General features: G+C 42.1%; 1 protein-coding gene across 2 annotated transcripts in view; it reads left to right on the top strand.

Annotated features, from left to right (window-relative positions):
- LOC124619575 (endoplasmic reticulum lectin 1) overlaps positions 1-19,476 on the top strand; it is a 102,414-nt gene that overhangs the window by 66,660 nt on the left and 16,278 nt on the right. The window contains exons 6-8 of one of the 2 annotated variants that reach the window (XM_047146066.1): positions 2,591-2,711; positions 12,567-12,620; positions 15,414-15,569. In XM_047146066.1, the coding sequence (XP_047002022.1) occupies positions 2,591-2,711; positions 12,567-12,620; positions 15,414-15,569 (331 nt within the window). The remainder of the gene's footprint in view (positions 1-2,590; positions 2,712-12,566; positions 12,621-15,413; positions 15,570-19,476) is intronic. The other variant, XM_047146067.1, reaches the window with a different exon arrangement.

The raw sequence follows: 19,476 nt of genomic DNA, 5'->3' as shown, positions 1-19,476 counted from the left end.
GTATGTATCGAAATGCAGCAGTGTATGGAATTAAATTGTTGACAATAAATAGTGCAGACAAGAAGAGAAACGAAACTTCTGAAAGGTGATCCTGCAGAAAAATGCTAGAGTAGATGCAGGACTGGATCAAATGAGGGGAAAGAAAGAAATTTGTGGCACAATTTGGCTAAAATGAGGAATAGGTTGATAGGATGCTTCCTGATATGTTGAAGAACTGCCAATTTGGTAATCGAGGGAATTGGAGGAGGGGGTGGTAAAAATTGTAGAGAGACCAAGCCCTGATTACAGTAAATAGATTTAAGTGGATGTAGACTGCAGAAGTTATGCACATATGAAGAGGCTTGCGCAGTACCAACAAGCATGGAGAGCTGTATCCAATCAGTATTTCTATAGAAAATCACAACAACAGCAATAAACTGAAGATCTCATAAGAATTTTGCATTGAAATGTTGCTGTTTAGATATCTGACAATACTTGTGTGGAATATTATTTTCCCGCATTAGAGTAATAGAAAATGCAGATAGTTTAATGTTAGTCACCTCAGAGGGCTCCAGCAAAACATGCTGCACCTGGATAGACTGTTGCATTTGCCATTGAGTGAAGTCATAAAACCAGCTGCAAAATTATGAAGGCAGTCTTGTAATTGTCATCAGGGAGGAGATTGTGAATAATATCTTTGAGGCATTAGGAACACTAGGGTTATTTGTTATGCTGTGTAGGATCTTGAGTGTTTTGTATCGTCTTTGAATATTTCAATCAGATTTTGAAGAAGTTGGTATTGGTCCTCTGTTGTCCACCCCATCCTCCACACTTGGCCTTTGCTCCCAAATGATGTTAGGTTTAGTTGTACACAGTGTCATTTTGGACTCAGAAGGTCCATTTAATCTCTCTACACAATGAACATTATTTTTTGTGTGCACATGATTTTTACAGGTGACACAATGCTAAAATATATAAAACTCTAAGCAGAGGTAAGTTTCCATAGACAACTTGGAAACAACAGGTGGTGTGTTTTTCTTTCTGACATAGGTACATTCATTGCAGTTTTGTCCACCCTTGGTTTTTCTTTCTTTCTTTCTTCTTCTTCTTCTTCTTCTTCTTCGTGTTGAAATCATGGAATAAAATAAGTTAAGACACAAAACAGACAAGTTTGTTTTCATTGAAATTGTTCCCTGTCTTGCATTCTGGGATAAAGAAATCACAGCTGGCGAACGGCACTTTCTCACTGAAGCCAGATGCAGATTTACACAGTACATGGTCAGTAAACCATGAATCATATCTGAGAAATGATGAACTTTGACAAGGGAATCAAATCCTTTCCAGATACATTGTTATGAAGCTTATGGCATCATTCTTTAGAGTTGGGAGAAATGTGATAACAAATAATTTTTTTCCCATCTGTGCACAAAGCTGAAATATTGAAGAGTAAGGGTATAATCTTGGGGGGACAGTGACCCATTTGAGAAGGGAGATGACAACATCAGTAAGAATGTCAAATGCACCACTATGTGAAACTACAGTGATGAAGCATCGATAGACAACCTCGCCTTTTTATCAAAGCAAGAAAAAGAAAAATTTTCTTTTTTGTGGTACCCTTCAGTCAATTATACAAATTTGAAATTGTCTGAAACATCTTCTAAGAATGTAAAATTTCATAAGAAAATGAAATATGAAGTGATTACACTGGTCAGATGGCTAGAAAATATTGACTGACAGCAGCTACATTGAGATGGCTGGTACAAGTGTTTCGCTATATTTGACTTCACTGGAGAAAATGCATGAATTATTTATGGAGCAGTTACAGGAAAAGTAATTAGTTGTAAGCCGTTTCTATAGCATCATATCGAAGAAGAAAGATATGGGCATATGGAAAATAGGTGCCAAATATTATTTCACACATCAGCATTAGGCTAAACAATGAAGACAAACTTGTGAGTAATAAACATAGTGTCAAAATGCAAGAATTATATGATTATTAACAATTTAATTTTTATTGTATCCTTATCTCTAAATGAAGCTCACAAATAAAAACAATAAATACAAATGAAAATAATGTGAGACTTCAGTCTGAATGTTGTTTATATGTTCCTTTTTGGGTTGTTAAGTAGCTTGTACAGTTTAATTAGTGATTTTAGTTGTGGTATGGTTGCATGTTTGCTTCTATGTGTAATGTAACTTTTAAGTGACACTTGAAAATCAAGGTTATCAGAATCATTCCAAACTTGCAAAACATTGCCTTATTGATTAGTGACTGAATTAAATCAAAAGGAAAATCCACTTCAGAGAACTGCAAAATTATAGACGCAGATTGCAAGCCCAGTACTTCCCATCAGGAGACAAAATTTCTGTGTTGCCAATACACACACATAAAAACAAAAAGAATATCCTAGCTTTCAGAGAGGAAAGAGAGAGAGTTTTGGAAAGGTTAGAGAGGAAAGGCAGGTTATTTTTAGACTGCAGTGTAAGGGGACCAACCTGCTGCGAGGATGAGGGAAACGAAAATTATTAGCAACTGGCCATAGACATTTTAAAAACACAGGCTTATTATTTGTGTTATATAGTTACTAAATGCGCTTTTGCTTTCTTACAGACCACAGCGTTCTGGAGAAAACGTCATCAATTGTCTCCCAGTGGAAGGTTCTCCCATCAAACCTAAAGACCTGATGATGCATGAAGCTGAGAGCATAAAATTCAGACACCAGAAAGTTATAGTAAGTTTGACCTAGAATCCCACTTAATGAAACACCAGATTGTATGTTTGTTTGTTTGGTAATATGAGTGTGCCATATTTTCATTAGAGAAATGCATGATCACATTAAATCACTCACTCACCATAATTATAGCACTACAGGCCACAACTTTTCAAGTAATTTGCTTACTTCGCCATCCCCCCCCCCTCCCCCCCCTCCCCCCCCCTCCCCCTCCCCCCCCCCTCCCCCACCCCCCTTTTCAGAATTGCATGTTTTGGTAGTAGCTCATTTAACTGGAATCACACCATGTCGAAAGAAGCATGTTGGTAGGAGGTAGTTGCAGGTTTGATGTTACAGGTATTCTCAATGTTGTGCACAATGGTTTCCTCTAGTATCTTTGTTTGTTATGCCTCTTCATTTGCTGCCTGGTGAAATAATATAGGCATTCACAACAGGTTCAGATAGCACACATGCCAATAAAGGACTCCACATTCTAATTTGTTGAATAAGATGCCTGCATATAGCAAATTTTACCTTTATATTAAGATTATTCATGACTCTTTAATGTCCTTTTAATATTCAGCCCCCCTCAGGAAAAAAGTTGAGTGAATCTCATCTATCAATTCTCATAGATCTTTCATTTCCACCTTGTCCACATCCCACTGTACATGTTGAATTATTGTTGTATATAAGCTGAAGCGCCAAAGAAACTGGTATAGGCACGTGTATTCAAATACAGAGATATGTAAACAGGCAATATACGGCACTGTGGTCGGCAACGCATATATAAGACAACAAGTGCCTGGCACAGTTGTTAGATCGGTTACTGCTGCTACAATGGCAGGTTATCAAGATTTAAGTAGGTTTGAACGTGGTGTTGTAGTTGGCAGATGAGCGATGGGATACAGCATCTCAGAGGTAGCGATGAAGTGGGGATTTTCCCATACAAAAATTTCATGAGTGTACCATGAGCATTAGGAATGCGGTAAAACATCAAATGTCCAACATCGCTGTGCTCGGAAAAAGAACCTGCAAGAATGGGACCAACAACAACTGAAGAGAATTGTTCAGTGTGAGAGAAGTGCAACCCTTCTGCAATTTGATGCAGGTTTCAGTGCTGGGCCATCAACGAGTGTCATCATGCAAACCATTCAACGAAACATCATCAATGCGGGCTTTTGTAGCCGGGCCTCAGGTACCATTGATGACTGCAAGACACAAAACTTTACACCTCTCCTTGGCGCGTTAACACCGACATTAGATTGTTGATGATTGGAAGCACGTTGCCTGGTCTGATGAGTCTCATTTCAAACTGTATCAAGCAGATGGATGTGTACGGGTATGGAGACGACCTCATGAATCCATGTCAGCTTCAGGCTGGTGGAGTCTCTGTAATGGTGTGCAGTTGGAGTGATATGGGACCCCTGGTACGTCTAGATGTGACTCTGACTGGTGACACGTACATAAACATTCTGCCTGATCACCCACATCCATTCATGTCCATTGTGCATACCGATGGACTTGGACTATTCCACCAGGACAATGCAACACCCCACATGTCGGGAATTGCTACAGAGTGGCTTCAGGGACACTCTTCTGAGTTTAAATACTTCTGCTGGCCCCCAAATTCCCCAGACATGAACATTATTGAGCATATTTGGAAAGCCTTGCAAAGTGCTTTTCAGAAGAGATCTTCATCCCTCGTACTTACATATTTTTTGGGCAGCCCTGCAGGATTCATGGTGTCACTTCCCTCCAGCTCTACTTCACACATTAGCTGAGTCCATGCTATGTCATGTTGCGACACTTCTGCGTGTTCGCGGGGGCCCTACATGATATTAGGCAGATGTACCAGTTTCTTTGGCTTTTCAGTGTACTTTTTCTCAAGTCAGTACCCCTTTTTCTTAACACATTCTAATCACACGGGGATGAATGAGGTTTCATTGGAAATGTTTTTTAACTGGCTTCTGACATTGCAAAGAAATTTTGTGCTAAAACTATTTGTGGAAAATTTTAAAATACGAGAGAGACTCTGCCTGTTGTACAAGTTGACCTTTCTAATGAATGTACTTTCTTAAATGATAAATGTATTTGGCATTGTCGCCATGAATAAAAATTTATCTATTGTTACTATAGCCTAACGTGTTCACTATAGTTGAAAATATTTGCCGAGTTATACTTACAGATTACGTGCCCCTTCTGATAACCCCTGATCTAAGTGTGTCACAGAAACCATGACCAACATCTAGAATGCAAAACACTTTTTTGGACACGTGGAAATGTTTGTAGAAAGATGTATCACAAATTCATGATTATTATTTCACGTTGTTCGGTTCATTGTTAAAGATGTTTTCATTTCCAACAACTATGCTTATCTCGGTGACTACACTTGTTCCAGATACTATCATTATTTAAAGTGTGAAAGTTTCACATGAGTCCTGCAGTAGCCACCCGAAAGATCGCGGGAGGCGCACATCGGCACGGCGCGTTACGGACGGTAGTTGCCGCAAGTAGAGTCCCGTCCACCAGAGGGCACGCGAGAATTCGGCCGCGACCTCTGCCGGCGGAACACCAACAACAACAACTCAGGCAGCACGGGCCATGCCCAGTCAGTTCACATTGGGCCTGCCTAGGAGACAGTTCCTGGTCTACGCTATGTTAAGTGCGACGGAAACGTGAACCGTGTTACTACACAATTGGCGACGAGTAGGGTCGTTCTTTCGCGTGTTGCGTTGTTGTTCCAGTTTCGCAGCTTATCCACGGCATGGAGAATTTAGTGCTGGTTTTGGTTGAGCAGCAGATGGAGCTCATGGCTACCATGAAACAAGTGCTTCCAGTGTTGCTCTCCACGCAGTCTGCTCCAGCACCGTTCCCTCCTCCCTTTCCCCCGTGTGACGAGACGGCGGAGGATTGGGACGCATATGAACATCGCCTTCAGCAACATTTACAGGCATTTCATGTTGCCGATGCGGAGGTATGTCGTGCTCTTTTCTTGTCTTGGATATCTCCCTCACTGTATCAAGTTTTGCGGCAGCTAGCGCTATTGCCGGAACCCTCGTCCTTGTCTTTTGACGCATTGTGTTCATTGCTGTCTTCATATTATCGCTGCCGCACATGTTGTGGCGGCTAGGATCAAGTTCTATCAAATGCAAGAAGCAGCCCCATCAGTCTTACCGGGCGTGGTCCGCTACCCTGCACGGCCTTAGTCGCAAGTGTCATTTCGTCACGGAGCAGTCGCGAGAGTCGTATGCCCACGTTATGGTGCGCGATGTCATTGTTCGTTCGGCCCCTGATAGGGCGGTCCGGCAACGGGCCCTGCAGTTGGAGGACCATTCCCTTGAGGAAGTCCTGTCCATTGCTCAGTCGTATGAAGTCTCTCAAGCCGCAGGTCAACAGTTGGAAGCGTGGTGCGACATCGTGGCGGTTCAGGGCAGCACGGCCGCGTCCACTGCGTCCGGGGTGGACGACGTGCGAGCGGTACAATCCGGCCGTTACGGCCGCTCCCGCACAGCACATAAACAGAGTTCCGGCCGCCGGCCCCTGTTACCGTCCTGTGCATCGTGCTATATACATCCTGATCGCTCAGAGTGCCCCCAGCATTGGGCCATTTGTTGCAAATGTGATAAAAAAGGACACATTGCTAAAGTTTGCCGCTCAGCATCAAAAGAATCGAAGGAAGCAGGTACAGAGGACATGGACATTGATAATCAGGAAGTTTCATCGGGCCAGGCTCCCAACACATCGGCATACAAACTCTTTATTGAGGTGTCTGTTCAGTCGCGCCGATTACAACTGCAAATAGATACGGGCACGGCCGTTTCTTTGTTGAATTCACAAATTTACTCCGACCTTGGGTCGACCCCACTGGCGCCAGTTTACCGGTGTCTACGCGGTTATGGTAAACTGTTCATTCCCCTGCTGGGTCAATTCACTACCAACGTGACTTACAAATCAATCACTCGGCCTATTACTTTTATTGTCAGTGATGCGAGCTCCGCTAACCTTTTTGGCTTGGATGCCTTTCAAGCTTTCAGTTTTTCTATCGCTGGCACCATACAGTTGGTCTCCAAAGACATTCCCTATCAATCATTGGAATCTTTGATCTCTGACTTTCCGGATATCTTTGAGGAGGGCATGGGACGTGTTTCGGACTTTGAAGCTCACTTAACCTTGAAGGTGTCGCCCACGTTTTCTACGCGCGAGGCAGATCCCCCTGGCTCTAGGTCCTGAGGTAAAAGAAGAGCTCGACTGGCTGACAACCCTCGGGGTCATTCTTCCCATTTCTTCTAGTGAGTCAGCTTCGCCTCTCGTTATTGTCAGGAAACCCTCGGGAAAATTACGTCTTTGTGGCGATTTCAAGGCCACCATTAATTCCCAATTGGTGGTGGACACCTATCCTTTGCCTCGTGCTGATGAATTGTTCTTCGCCATGGCAGGAGGCCAATATTTTTCGAAAATCGATCTTTCGGAGGCTTATCATCAGATACCACTTGATGATGACTCCAAACGGCTGGCGGTCGTCAATACTCCGTTTGGCCTTTACCAATACCAGCGGTTGGCCTTCGGAATATCCAGTGCCCCGGCGATATTCCAGCGTTATCTTGAGCACGTCACGTCGACTATCCCTCATTGTATTAATTACCTGGACGACATAATTGTCACAGGCTGCAGCACGAAGGAACACTTGCACAACCTTCGCACCCTCTTTCTCAAATTCAGGTCCGTGGGCTTGCGTTGCAACCTGCGTAAGTCAAATTTCTTCCAACCGTCCATTGAGTATGTGGGCTACACCATCTCTCGGCACAGCGTCCAGCCGCTAGGAAGTCTGGTCCAAGGTATCGTTGACCTTCCACGGCCCGCTTCGCTGAAGGAGTTACAAGCTTTTTTAGGCAAGATTGCCTATTACCACCAGTTCATTCCCAGGGCTTCCACCATCGCCCACCCCCTGTACTGCCTTCTGCGCAAGGGTGTTCCTTTTGATTGGTCGCCTGCATGTGAGTGAGCGTTCACTTCGTTGAAGGGCCTTGTCACGTCAGCGCCTTGTTTGGCTACTTTTGACCCCCATAAGCCATTGGTCCTGGCTACCGATGCTTCGCAGTATGGGGTGGGGGTGGTCTTGGCCCATCGCAACGCCGATGGTTCCAAGCAGCCACTGGCGTTTGCGTCTAAAACTCTTAGTCCCGTGCAAGCCCATTACTCCCAGGTGGAAAAAGAGGCTTTGGCCATTGTCTATGCTGTTACCAAGTTTCACCCTTTCTTGTATGGCACAAAGTTTCAGTTAATCACTGACCATAAGCCGTTAATATCATTATTTGGCCCCGCCTCTCAGATTCCGGATAGGGCAGCCCACAGACTACAGCGCTGGGCCTTGTTCCTCTCTAAGTACCATTATGACATTCATTTACGCCCTACCGGACAGCTTCCCAACGCAGACGCTCTTTCCCGTCTTCTGGTGGGCCCGGATCCTAAGTTTGATCGAGAGGAGATTATGTGTTTTCATTTGGATGTGGCGTCCCGCCAAGTGGTTGATAGCTTCCTGATCACTAGTTCTTGAGTTGCCAGGGAAACGGCAGCTGACCTGGTTCTCCGGCAAGTCGTTCGCCTCATTCAGCAGGGGTGGTCATCCCGACCTCCAGGCCGGGCCTCGGACCCTCTTCGTAATTATTTTGTTCTACGAGACCACCTCTCCATCTTGGAAGGAGTTCTCCTTCTGGCTACCGATGATACGGCTCCTAGCGTGGTTGTTCCTGCAAGTTTGCAAAGGGAAGTCCTCACATTATTACATGAGGGGCACTGGGGTGTTTCCCGTACTAAAACCTTGGCTCGCAGACATGTGTTCTGGCCCAGTATTGACAGAGAAATTGAGCACTTGGTGGCCGCCTGTTCCCAGTGTGCGAGCCAACAGGCATCTCCCAGGTCAGCGTTCTCTTCGTGGCCGCATGCAACCCAGGCACGGGAACGCGTTCACATCGATTTTGCAGGCCCGTTTCTCAATGGCTTTTGGCTCATTGTCATTGATGCTGATTCCCGATTCCCATATGTGGTTCGCTGCTCCTCAACCACTTCAGAAGTTGCAATCTAGGCACTAGCAAAAATCTTTTCTGTGGAAGCTCTGCCAGTCACCCTGGTCTCGGACAATGGACTTCAGTTTATTTCGCAGACCTTCCAGGATTTTTGTAGGTGCTTCGGTATTCGGCACGTTTGCTCTCCCCCCTTTCATCCACAATTGAATGGGGAAGCTGAGCGCATGGTGCGCACATTTAAGACGCAGATGAAAAAGTATGTGCACGAATTTCCTGCAGAGGAGGCGTTGACGTTATTCCTGACGGCATACTGGACCACACCAATGGGAGAAAGCAGCCCCACAGAGCTCCTCCACGGGCACCAACCTAGGACTCTGCTACACCTCCTCTGGCCTGGTCCTCGCCAGTTTTCACAAAACGGAGTACCCGGCTTTCCACCGGATATGTCAGTCTGGGCACGTGGGTTTGGTCGCAATCCACGTTGGATACTGGCGGCAGTCCTGCGCCGAAATGGCCACCAGCTCTATACCTTGCAGGCGGGGGACCGGGAGGTACGTCGTCACCGAAATCAGCTACGTCCACGTTTGGGCTCCCACCCTCCGACCTCTCGGGCACCGGCATCTCCATTGCCGGCACCCGTGTTGGTTTCTCAGGGGACGCTACCGCCCCTCCCCCCTGGGACTCCGCCACACTGCGATGGTTCTCAGCCTTGGCAGCCTCCAGTAGCTCCAGCACCGGCATAGCCATCATTAGAGATGTCCCAGTGCGAGCTGGCCCCCCACGCAGGCTCAGGAGGCTGGTTCACCTGTGGTCGTCCCTTCCCCATCGTCTCTGCCACTGGGTCTTTACCCTTCCGAGGTAGATCAGGATCCGGAGTTAGACGGCTTGTCTCCCGTTCTGTCCCAGGCTCTTGTGGTGGGACGATGGGGGCCTCTTCGTGTGGGGTCACTTCCAGCCGTATTCGAAGGTTCCGGCTCGAGGGTTGGCCGATCCCCTCGACTCCAGCCTTCCGATGGACGTGGAGGTCATCGCTCCTGCATGACACTCCACCTTTCAACGCAGTGGATCACAGTGGCTGCACCTCCTGAAGGAGGAGGAGGAGGAGGAGGAGGAGGAGGAGGAGTGCAGTAGCCACCCGAAAGATCGTGGGAGGCGCACATCGGCACAGCGTGTCACGGACGGTAGTTGCCGCAAGTAGAGTCCCGTCCACCAGAGGGCACGCGAGAATTCAGCTGCGACCTCTGCCGGCGGAACAACAACAACTCAGGCAGCACGGGCCGTGCCCAGTCAGTTCACATCGGGCCTGCCTAGGAGACAGTTCCCGGTCTACGCTATGTGAAGTGCGACGGAAACGTGAACCGTGTTACTACAAGCCCATGGCGTTAAATTGTTATATGAACAGCCCCTTCAGTTATGCAACTTTCAGTAAAATGCTATGTATTAAAAATAGTAATGTGTAATGATGCTGAGTGCACAATAGGCTATGTCCTGCAAACAAATAACTATAATTGTAAAAGAACCCAAACTATAGCAAGAGTTTCCTTTTCAGTCATAGGGTAGTTCTTTTCACTGTGGTTCAATAACCTACTCACAAATCCAGTTGTCCTCCAGGCTACCCCATTGTCTGTTTCACTTAGTTTATACCAAACAATGGAAAATCCAGGATGGAATGTAACAATACAGGGCTATTACAAATGATTGAAGCGATTTCATAAATTCACTGTAGCTCCATTCATTGACATATGGTCACGACACACTACAGATACGTAAAAAAACTCATAAAGTTTTGTTCGGCTGAAGCCGCACTTCAGGTTTCTGCCGCCAGAGCGCTCGAGAGCGCAGTGAGACAAAATGGCGACAGGAGCCGAGAAAGCGTATGTCGTGCTTGAAATGCACTCCATCAGTCAGTCATAACAGTGCAACAACACTTCAGGACGAAGTTCAACAAAGATCCACCAACAGCTAACTCCATTCGGCGATGGTATGCGCAGTTTAAAGCTTCTGGATGCCTCTGTAAGGGGAAATCAACGGGTCGGCCTGCAGTGAGTGAAGAAACGGTTGAACGCGTGCGGGCAAGTTTCACGCGTAGCCCGCGGAAGTCGACGAATAAAGCAAGCAGGGAGCTAAACGTACCACAGCCGAGAGTTTGGAAAATCTTACGGAAAAGGCTAAGGCAGAAGCCTTACCGTTTACAATTGCTACAAGCCCAGACACCCGATGACAAAGTCAAACACTTTGAATTTTCGGCGCGGTTGCAACAGCTCATGGAAGAGGATGCGTTCAGTGTGAAACTTGTTTTCAGTGATGATGCAACATTTTTTCTTAATGGTGAAGTGAACAGACACGATGTGCGAATCTGGGCGGTAGAGAATCCTCACGCATTTGTGCAGCAAATTCGCAATTCACCAAAAGTTAACGTGTTTTGTGCAATCTCACAGTTTAAAGTTTACGGCCCCTTTTTCTTCTGCGAAAAAAACGTTACAGGACACGTGTATCTGGACATGCTGGAAAATTGGCTCATGCCACAACTGGAGACCGACAGTGCCAACTTCATCTTTCAACAGGATGGTGCTCCACCGCACTTCCATCATGATGTTCGGCATTTCTTAAACAGGAGATTGGAAAACCGATGGATCGGTCATGGTGGAGATCATGATCAGCAATTCATGTCATGGCCTCCACACTCTCCTGACTTAACCCCATGCGATTTCTTTCTGTGGGGTTATGTGAAAGATACAGTGTTTAAACCTCCTCTACCAAGAAACGTGCCAGAACTGCGAGCTCGCATCAACGATGCTTTCGAACTCATTGATGGGGACATGCTGCACCGAGTGTGGGAGGAACTTGATTATCGGCTTGATGTCTGCCGAATCACTAAAGGGGCACATATCGAACATTTGTGAATGCCTAAAAAAACTTTTTGAGTTTTTGTATGTGTGTGCAAAGCATTGTGAAAATATCTCAAATAGTAAAGTTATTGTAGAGCTGTGAAATCGCTTCAATTATTTGTAATAACACTGTATTGTGAAAAGGAAAGTTACCACTCACCAAATAGCGAAGATGTTAAGTCACAGTTAGGCACAACAAAAAGACTGTCACAAATAAACTTTCGGCCAGTAAGGTCTTCGTCAAAAATAGTTGGTGGGCTTTTTGGCTTGAGTAGGACCAGGCGAAGCAAATGGGGGAGAAGTAGTTGAGATTCTGGAGGAATGTGGACAGGGTGTCCTCACCCTGGATCCAGATTGCAAAGATGTCTGCAGTGAATCTGAACCAGGTGAGGCGTTTAGGATTCTGGGTGTTTAGGAAGTTTTCCTCCAGATGACCCATGAATAGGTTGGCATAGGATGGTGCCAAACAGGTGCCCATAACCATACACCAGATGCAATGGATCAGTGTTTCAAGACAATGTCCTCAATTCTGTGAGAAGAGTGTCCACTATTTATTACCCCATCACATTAGAAGTAACACTCAAAATATAGTTTGCAAAAAGTCCCCTATCAAAAAGACCTATTGTAACCCCAATCCTTACGTCAGGATGTTCATTCCTGAAATTGGATGCATATCTGACATATTTTACAATGTGCAGAAACTTCCTTGTTTTCATGCTTGTTGGAATTATAGCTGAAGTAATTCTGACATCAGCTGTATTAACATCATTTTTTTTAACTTCACAAACTAACTCTCTCTAATTTTTGATAGAGTATAATAAAGTTAACACAGTTATTGTTAACATTCATTTTATTTACATTATATTAAGTTTTTAATTTTATTTTGACACTTTCTTACATCAACTTTTTTGATTTTTTGTTTATTTATTTTATTATTTTAGTGATTATTTTCGTTGTTTTAACAGGATGAAAAGCTGCAGCAACTTTATGCAGTTTTCTCCTTTGACAGAGAAGGACAGGTTGGTGTTCTTGTTAATTATTTTTACTTTCAATGATTGTTATGATGGTTTAAAAAGTTTTGCTTTTCAAAAATAAAATATGCTTATACACAAGTAACCTACAATTTTTGTGTGGTGGACCTGGGACATATCTGTAATACATATCAACCTACGAGTGTCTGCAGAAATTTATCCAGGGGGTGGGGGTTGCGGAGTGTGTGTGGGGGGGTGGGGGGGTGGGGGGGGCAGAATGCGAGACGTGCCACAAGCACTAAACCAGTGTAATGATATTATTGGATAAGTGAGAGATTTAGCAGAATAACAGGGAATAACTTCTGCGAGTGTATGAAAATGTTGTTATGAATAAAGCCTCTGTACTCCAGTTTCCAGGGAGGGGAGAGTTTTTGCCACCCCAACTCCCCTCTCCCTGTTCGTGCAGATACTATAGTTAGCCCCACTTCCACTCTTTTTTGCACACACACACACACACACACACACACACAGTTTGTTGACTAGGCCTCACATGTTACGTATAATGTATTCTAAAAATGGATTTATGTGGCTATCTTTCAGTTGTTGCAGACACTGTGTTAGTTCATTCAATAAAATCATTATCCATAAGTTTAAAATTGTCAAACTTGATGTGATGTAATAGTTGTGACTCAGAACAACTTATAATTATGTATTATGTTTTTTATAATAAATGGCTGCATTGGATCGGAGTTAGATCTGCTGCACTTTGATTTTGAAGCTTGTCTTTTGTTTAGCAGCCTCATTGTTTAGAGCTCAACACTAATTAATTTTCCATTGTTCAGATTCAGGAATGATGTTAATGTACCCAGTTATTAATTTTGTTCACTACATTTGTGCCAATGTTGCTATTTTGCTTATTGTGACCTAAGAGATGGATGATTCTCATTGTTTACCATTCCAGGTTTGGTGAATGATAACTCACACATTTGTTCTGTCCATTTATTTATGATTTGCACTTTTCTCTAGCTAAACTAATTTTCAGTAATATCTATTTGTAGGTTAGTAAACATTTACTATCCATAAAGTTCTACAGATCTAATTCCATTAAAATGTAAATGTGTTGTTCTCAGGCATCTACCATCTGGTTAGGAGCATTCTGTTGATTTAGTTGCTTACATTGGACTCTATCTTTGCTTTCTTTGTAATGAATGTGTTTCTATTTGCATTTTTTGCTGTTTGGTGTTGCACTGATTCTAGAAATTTTGCATCTGCTGTCTGCCATTTATTCAGATAATTTGATTTTACTGTGCAGTAAATGTGCTGTAATATCCTTGTTCTTTTATTTAGTATTACATTGGTAAAATTGTGGTGATAAATTTATCTTGTGTTAGTTATTTGTTTTAGATATGTTTGAATTATTTAGGAGCAGTACACTGTTTGTATGCTGGAGAAGCATTTTCATTTTTTAACTGTATTATGAAAAGGATAGAGTGCTACTAACCACACAGAGGAGATGTTGAGTCACAGACAGGCTCAACCAAAATAGTACTATACATTTGAGTTTTTGGCTGAAGACCTACTTCTACAGTAGAAAACACACGCACATGTTCATTCAAGCACAAAACACACACACATGACCACTGTCTCTGGCCACTGAGGCTGGTCTGTGAGCAACTGTGCCTGACAGGAGACTCAATCTGCGTGTAATGGGGGTGAGGAGGAGGGTGGGGCAGGGAGACTAGCCCCTGTCCTTCACCCACCTCTCTGTTCCCACTCCAGCATTACACAACCTTGTGTTCCAGCAACGCAACCAATAGTGTTTCTCTCCTCCTCTGCTTCCATTGCTTGTTTTCTACTTTTTGATGTTTTTTAAAATATATTTTGGCAACTACAAAGTCAGTTGACTTTTTTTTGGCGCACTAGGAAAAAATATTTATTGTTCATTTTTCTTTTATGGAAGGGAGATTATATGTACATCCTTCAGGACCACTTCACTTAGGATCTGTAGAATTAACATTAAATATAAACATATTAATTCTTGCGTACAGTATTTATACTGTACTTTCATTTTTTCCCCGACAAGTTTCACTTCCGTGAATATCTTTCCACTATTGGTCTATTGATTGAAGTATGCATATGGTCCAATCTAAGTACACTTCATAGAACATATAAAAATGTAGCTTAACACATAAGAGTTTGTGTCTCTACTGGGAACTTCTCACATTTGTTACTATTTTATCAGATGAATATTGATTTTTTCATTGCCAGGTCATCAAAAGTTATTGCCTTTACTCGCATTCAGTCAATCACTTCATTTTGTGAATATTCAAATGTAACTCAGTATTACACTTATTCTGTGCTGAATGAGTACCAAGACTTTACTGAAATACTGAGTCTGCAAGAGGAATAAATTGTGATAATAGGTCTATCATAAACAAAGTTTTTTCAAATGTAGCTTTGTTTGGAAGTGGGGAAATGGGCGATACTGGGTAGCAACAAGGAGCCAGAAGAAAATTTTGACCAGCGGTGGTATGCGAGTGTCTCAATCTCAGTGCTTATCGTCATCAGCGTTCTTCTCTCAAACTTTGCTTGAGATGTACGATTTGAAAGACACATTACAAATGTATTGACATTATGCTACTTCACCAATATCATATTTAGTTATTGTGTAAGACTGCTGCTATCTTCCGTGACACAAAAGGTGGAAGATTGCAAAATGCCATGACCATGGTTTTCTTGAGTTATTCAGTGCCCCCACATATTAACGTGTCATGTCCTGTGTGTAGCACACGTTACATAACAGATTTTCATTGTGTCTTTGTTATTGTTGTTATTTTACAGGATGGAGAAACAAGAGTCCGTGTTGAAATACATCCAATGGATATGTCAATTGACGAACTGGAAGCACCAGCAAGCCCACAGCCTCCTGAACCACAAGTGTCTAGAGATACGTCACCAGTAATGAATTTTTTGGCAGGGAAGGACTGTCTCACTGGGGTTTGTACCAATGTCTCAGAGTAAATTTTATCAAAAACCTGTTTTGTTACAGGTAGCCTTAGAACTGAATTATGAAACTTGGTAGGGGTTGTTTACTTCCATGATCCTATAATGAAGCAGTGGAAGATAATTACCAAGTGTTTCAGTGTAAATTACTCATATGGTTTTGATGTGATGCTGGAATGTCCTGAGTGGAGAACCAGTAAGTGATAATGTAAAGGTAACCCACTCACTGTGTTGTTGAGGCACAGACTGTCAACAGACACACAAATGATATTGGAATTGTTGCTGAGCTTTTGATCAGTGTCCCTCAGAGCTAACTGATACAAACTACTAATACAAACTCCATCCATTATCAGTAGATGTAGTAGTCATGAAGTTTTAACTATCACCTAAAAAGAGTAAAGTTATTTAATTAATTTTTATTTGTTTGCAGGTACACGTTCGCAGTCTGCTACACATTGAAATCCCCATGCCACAGTATTGTAACGCACTCTAGAGAAGCGAAAAGAACATAGTGCAGTTCATTGATAAAGTGCAGATGGGCTGCCCCATTTTATTTTCTCTTCTTCACCACTGTGCTATGGTACTCTGGCACAGGGATTTCAGAGTGTAGCAAGATTACAGACATGTACCTACAGAGAATTAGGGAAAGTTGGGAGAGTACAGGAAAAGAGACCGTTACATTTTTTGCCCTGAACATTGTTGCTGCATGTCAAGAAGTGGTCAAAATAGTTTATATACATCATCATCATTATCAGTGAGTTTGACTGAAAAATCTTGTTACATTATTATTATTATTATTATTATTATTATTATTATTATTATTATCATCTTCATCTTCTTTCCTTTCTCAGAGCTTAGGTCTGGTTAAAAATGGAAAGTGTCGCGGACCTTGATCAAGCGTGACTTCCTTTTAACTGTACGGTATATGTTACATTGCATTTAGGAACTTTCGGGTAATTGAACATGTATCAATAATTACGGATTTCTGTAGTTGTATATATATAAGTTTGGATGTAGCTGTATTGCGTTGATGTACTGGTGGATATTGTGTGGTATGACTCCTGTAGTTGATAGTATAATTGGTATAATGTCAACTTTATCCTGATGCCACATGTCCTTGACTTCCTCAGCCAGTTATTATTATTATTATTATTATTATTATTATTAATTGCGAATGAGCCCGTTAGGACTAAGCAAAGTACTTAGTGGCGTACATTTGCCTTTCTTTGTGCCCGTACTTCTTTCATTCTTTTGCTGTGGGCTTCTTTTCTTTCTTGAGACCACATTGTTCCAGTCTTCGTCTTTGGTTTCTCCTCTTGGTCAACTTGCCACTTGTGAATTTTGAATCTGAAGATTTCCCTGTTTTGGGTATCCTCTGGTGTAATTCCTGCTAGTTTCAGATCTGTTTTAATTTCTCCAATCCATTTCCTTGGGTTTGTTTTAGATTTACTCCTGTTTTCATAGAATTCATTTATTTGCTTTGTAAGTCTGTCCGGATTCATTCTTTTGATGTGTCCATAGAACCTTAATCTGTGTTTTCTAATGTCACTGTAAATATTAGAATATTGTTTGATTTCCTGTTTGCCTCTGAGCCGATACTGTTCATGTACAAGTTTTGGACCTAATATTTTTCTTATGATCTTCCATTCCTTTTTCGGAATGTTTTCTATGTCTGTTTTCCTGTTTAAAGTTAGTGTCTCTGCTCCATATAGACATTCCGGTATTATGACAGTATTGTAATGTCGTAGTTTTGTGTGCTTGGAAACACATTTTTACTGTAGATATTTTGACTGAGTCCATAAGCAGTGTCCATCTTTTGGCATCTGACTTCGTTGGATTTTGTTTCTATTCCATTTTCCTGAATGTTGTTAAGATGGCTAGATCACCTGCAAATGCTACTGTTAATTTTCCTCTGTGAAGAGTAGTTGGTTGGTCAATCTTGAGGACTGATTTCAATTTGCGCCATACTTGTATCACCTTTTCAAGGACGCAGTTGAACAGTAGTGGAGAAAGCTCATCTCCTTGTTTTACTCCTGTTTTGATCAGAAAAGGTTCAGAGATTTCCTCCATAAATTTGACTTTAGATTTTGCGTCTATCAATGTCTGTTGTATGATTGCAAGTGTTTTCAGATCTAAAACCTGTTCTTTTAATATTTGGAATAATGATTGACGGTCAACTGAATCGTAGGCTTTTTTAAAGTCAACAAATGTGCAAACTACATCTTTGCCGCTTATTCTCTGATGTATTAAGATTAGTTTTAAGTTCAGAATTTGCTCTGGACATGAATGGTCTGGTGTGAACCCTGCCTGATATTCTCCAATTTTTGGTTCTAATTGTTGTTGTGTTCTATCGAGAAGGCACTGGGATAGAATTTGTATACTACTGATATCAGTGAGAGTCCCCTATAGTTGTTTACATCTGATCTATCTCCTTTCTTGTGTCGAGGATGAATTAATGCATTTTTCCAGTCGTCGGGAATTCTTTCTGTTTGCCAAATGTCTTGTATTATTTCAGTGATTTCTTTTATAGTTTTGAGCCTGCTGATTTGAGAATTTCTGCTACAATTCCATCTTCACCTGCAGCTTTATTGTTTATAAGACGTCTGATCTGTTTGGTGATTTCCTCTACATTCGGTGATGAAGAGTTTGGGTTTGTGGGTTCAGGTTTCTGAGGTGGAAATCTTTGTGTTGGTTCTGGACAGTTCAGCAGTTTTTCAAAATATCTTGCAAGTTCTTCACAATTTTTCTGATTCTTCAGTGAAAATTGCCAATTTCCTTTCTTGAACCAAAGATTTTGCAGCTGATATCCTGTGAGTTATGTTTTGAAACTCTTTTAAAAATTTCGCGTGTTGTTTGTTTCAAAGTCTTTCTCGATTTCAAGTAGCTGCTCCTTTTTGAATTTCCTTTCGGTCTTTCTGATTAATTGGGCTGTATTTTTCTGTAGCGTCAAGAATGTTTTGTAATTCTTCTCAGTCTTTCTGCTGTTACAATTACTGTATGCTTTCTGTCGAGATTGGATTGCTTGTTCACATTCTTCGTTCCACCAAGGGTGTTTTTTTCTTTTTTGCAGAGGTATCAGTGTTTGTGCAGTTTCGACTAGTTTGCTTCTGAGTTGCTTCCAATTGTTGGAGGGCTTTTTCTGTAATTCTTCTGTGAAAGATGTTTGAATCCAGCTAGTGTCAAATTTTGGGATTAGTGGCATTCTTTTTGTGAACCTCTGAGGTTTTAACTGTAGTTTGATTCTTGTTAGGTAATATGTCTGAGTCTACATTTGCAGCCTTTCTTACTTGGATATTCGTGATTTCCCTGTGGTTTGGACAGGAAATTGCTATATGGTCAATTTGGAATTCACCAGTGAGTGAGTTGGGTGATCTCCATGTCATTTGTTTTGATGGTTTCTTCTTGACGTTGACATGATTTTAAGGTTGAATATCCTGCAGAATTTGACCAACCTCCATCCATTTACATTAGTCCATTTATGTGCTGGGAAGTTTCCTATTATTATTATTATTATTATTATTATTATTACCTCATCTTTACACTTTTACCACATCAGTGTTTAAACTAAAGAATCACATTTGACCTGCAAATGTTGATCCTTGTTGTTTCTTTTGGTTTCATAGTTTCATCTATGAACCACTAATGCCACCATGGTGTTCAGTCGAGAAAACTGGCCATACTACTCTGGAAAAGTGGCCAAGATGTTTACCCCAATACGAGTTAGTTACTTTCATATATCACACATAATGCCACAGATCAGACTGACTGCTAAACCCTTAAGCTATCATTCATCATTCTATCCCTTTCTAATCATTTTGAATTAATTAATTAATTTATGTTTTGTAAAACTACCTCTGTTCTCTGAATGAAATTTGCACTGCTGATATGAAACTTCCTAGCA

Source organism: Schistocerca americana, chromosome 6, assembly GCF_021461395.2.
Source record: "Schistocerca americana isolate TAMUIC-IGC-003095 chromosome 6, iqSchAmer2.1, whole genome shotgun sequence".
Classification (NCBI taxonomy): Eukaryota; Metazoa; Arthropoda; class Insecta; order Orthoptera; family Acrididae; genus Schistocerca; species Schistocerca americana.
The sequence above is the reverse complement of the archived record's forward strand: the minus strand, read 5'-3'. Positions and strand labels throughout refer to the sequence as shown.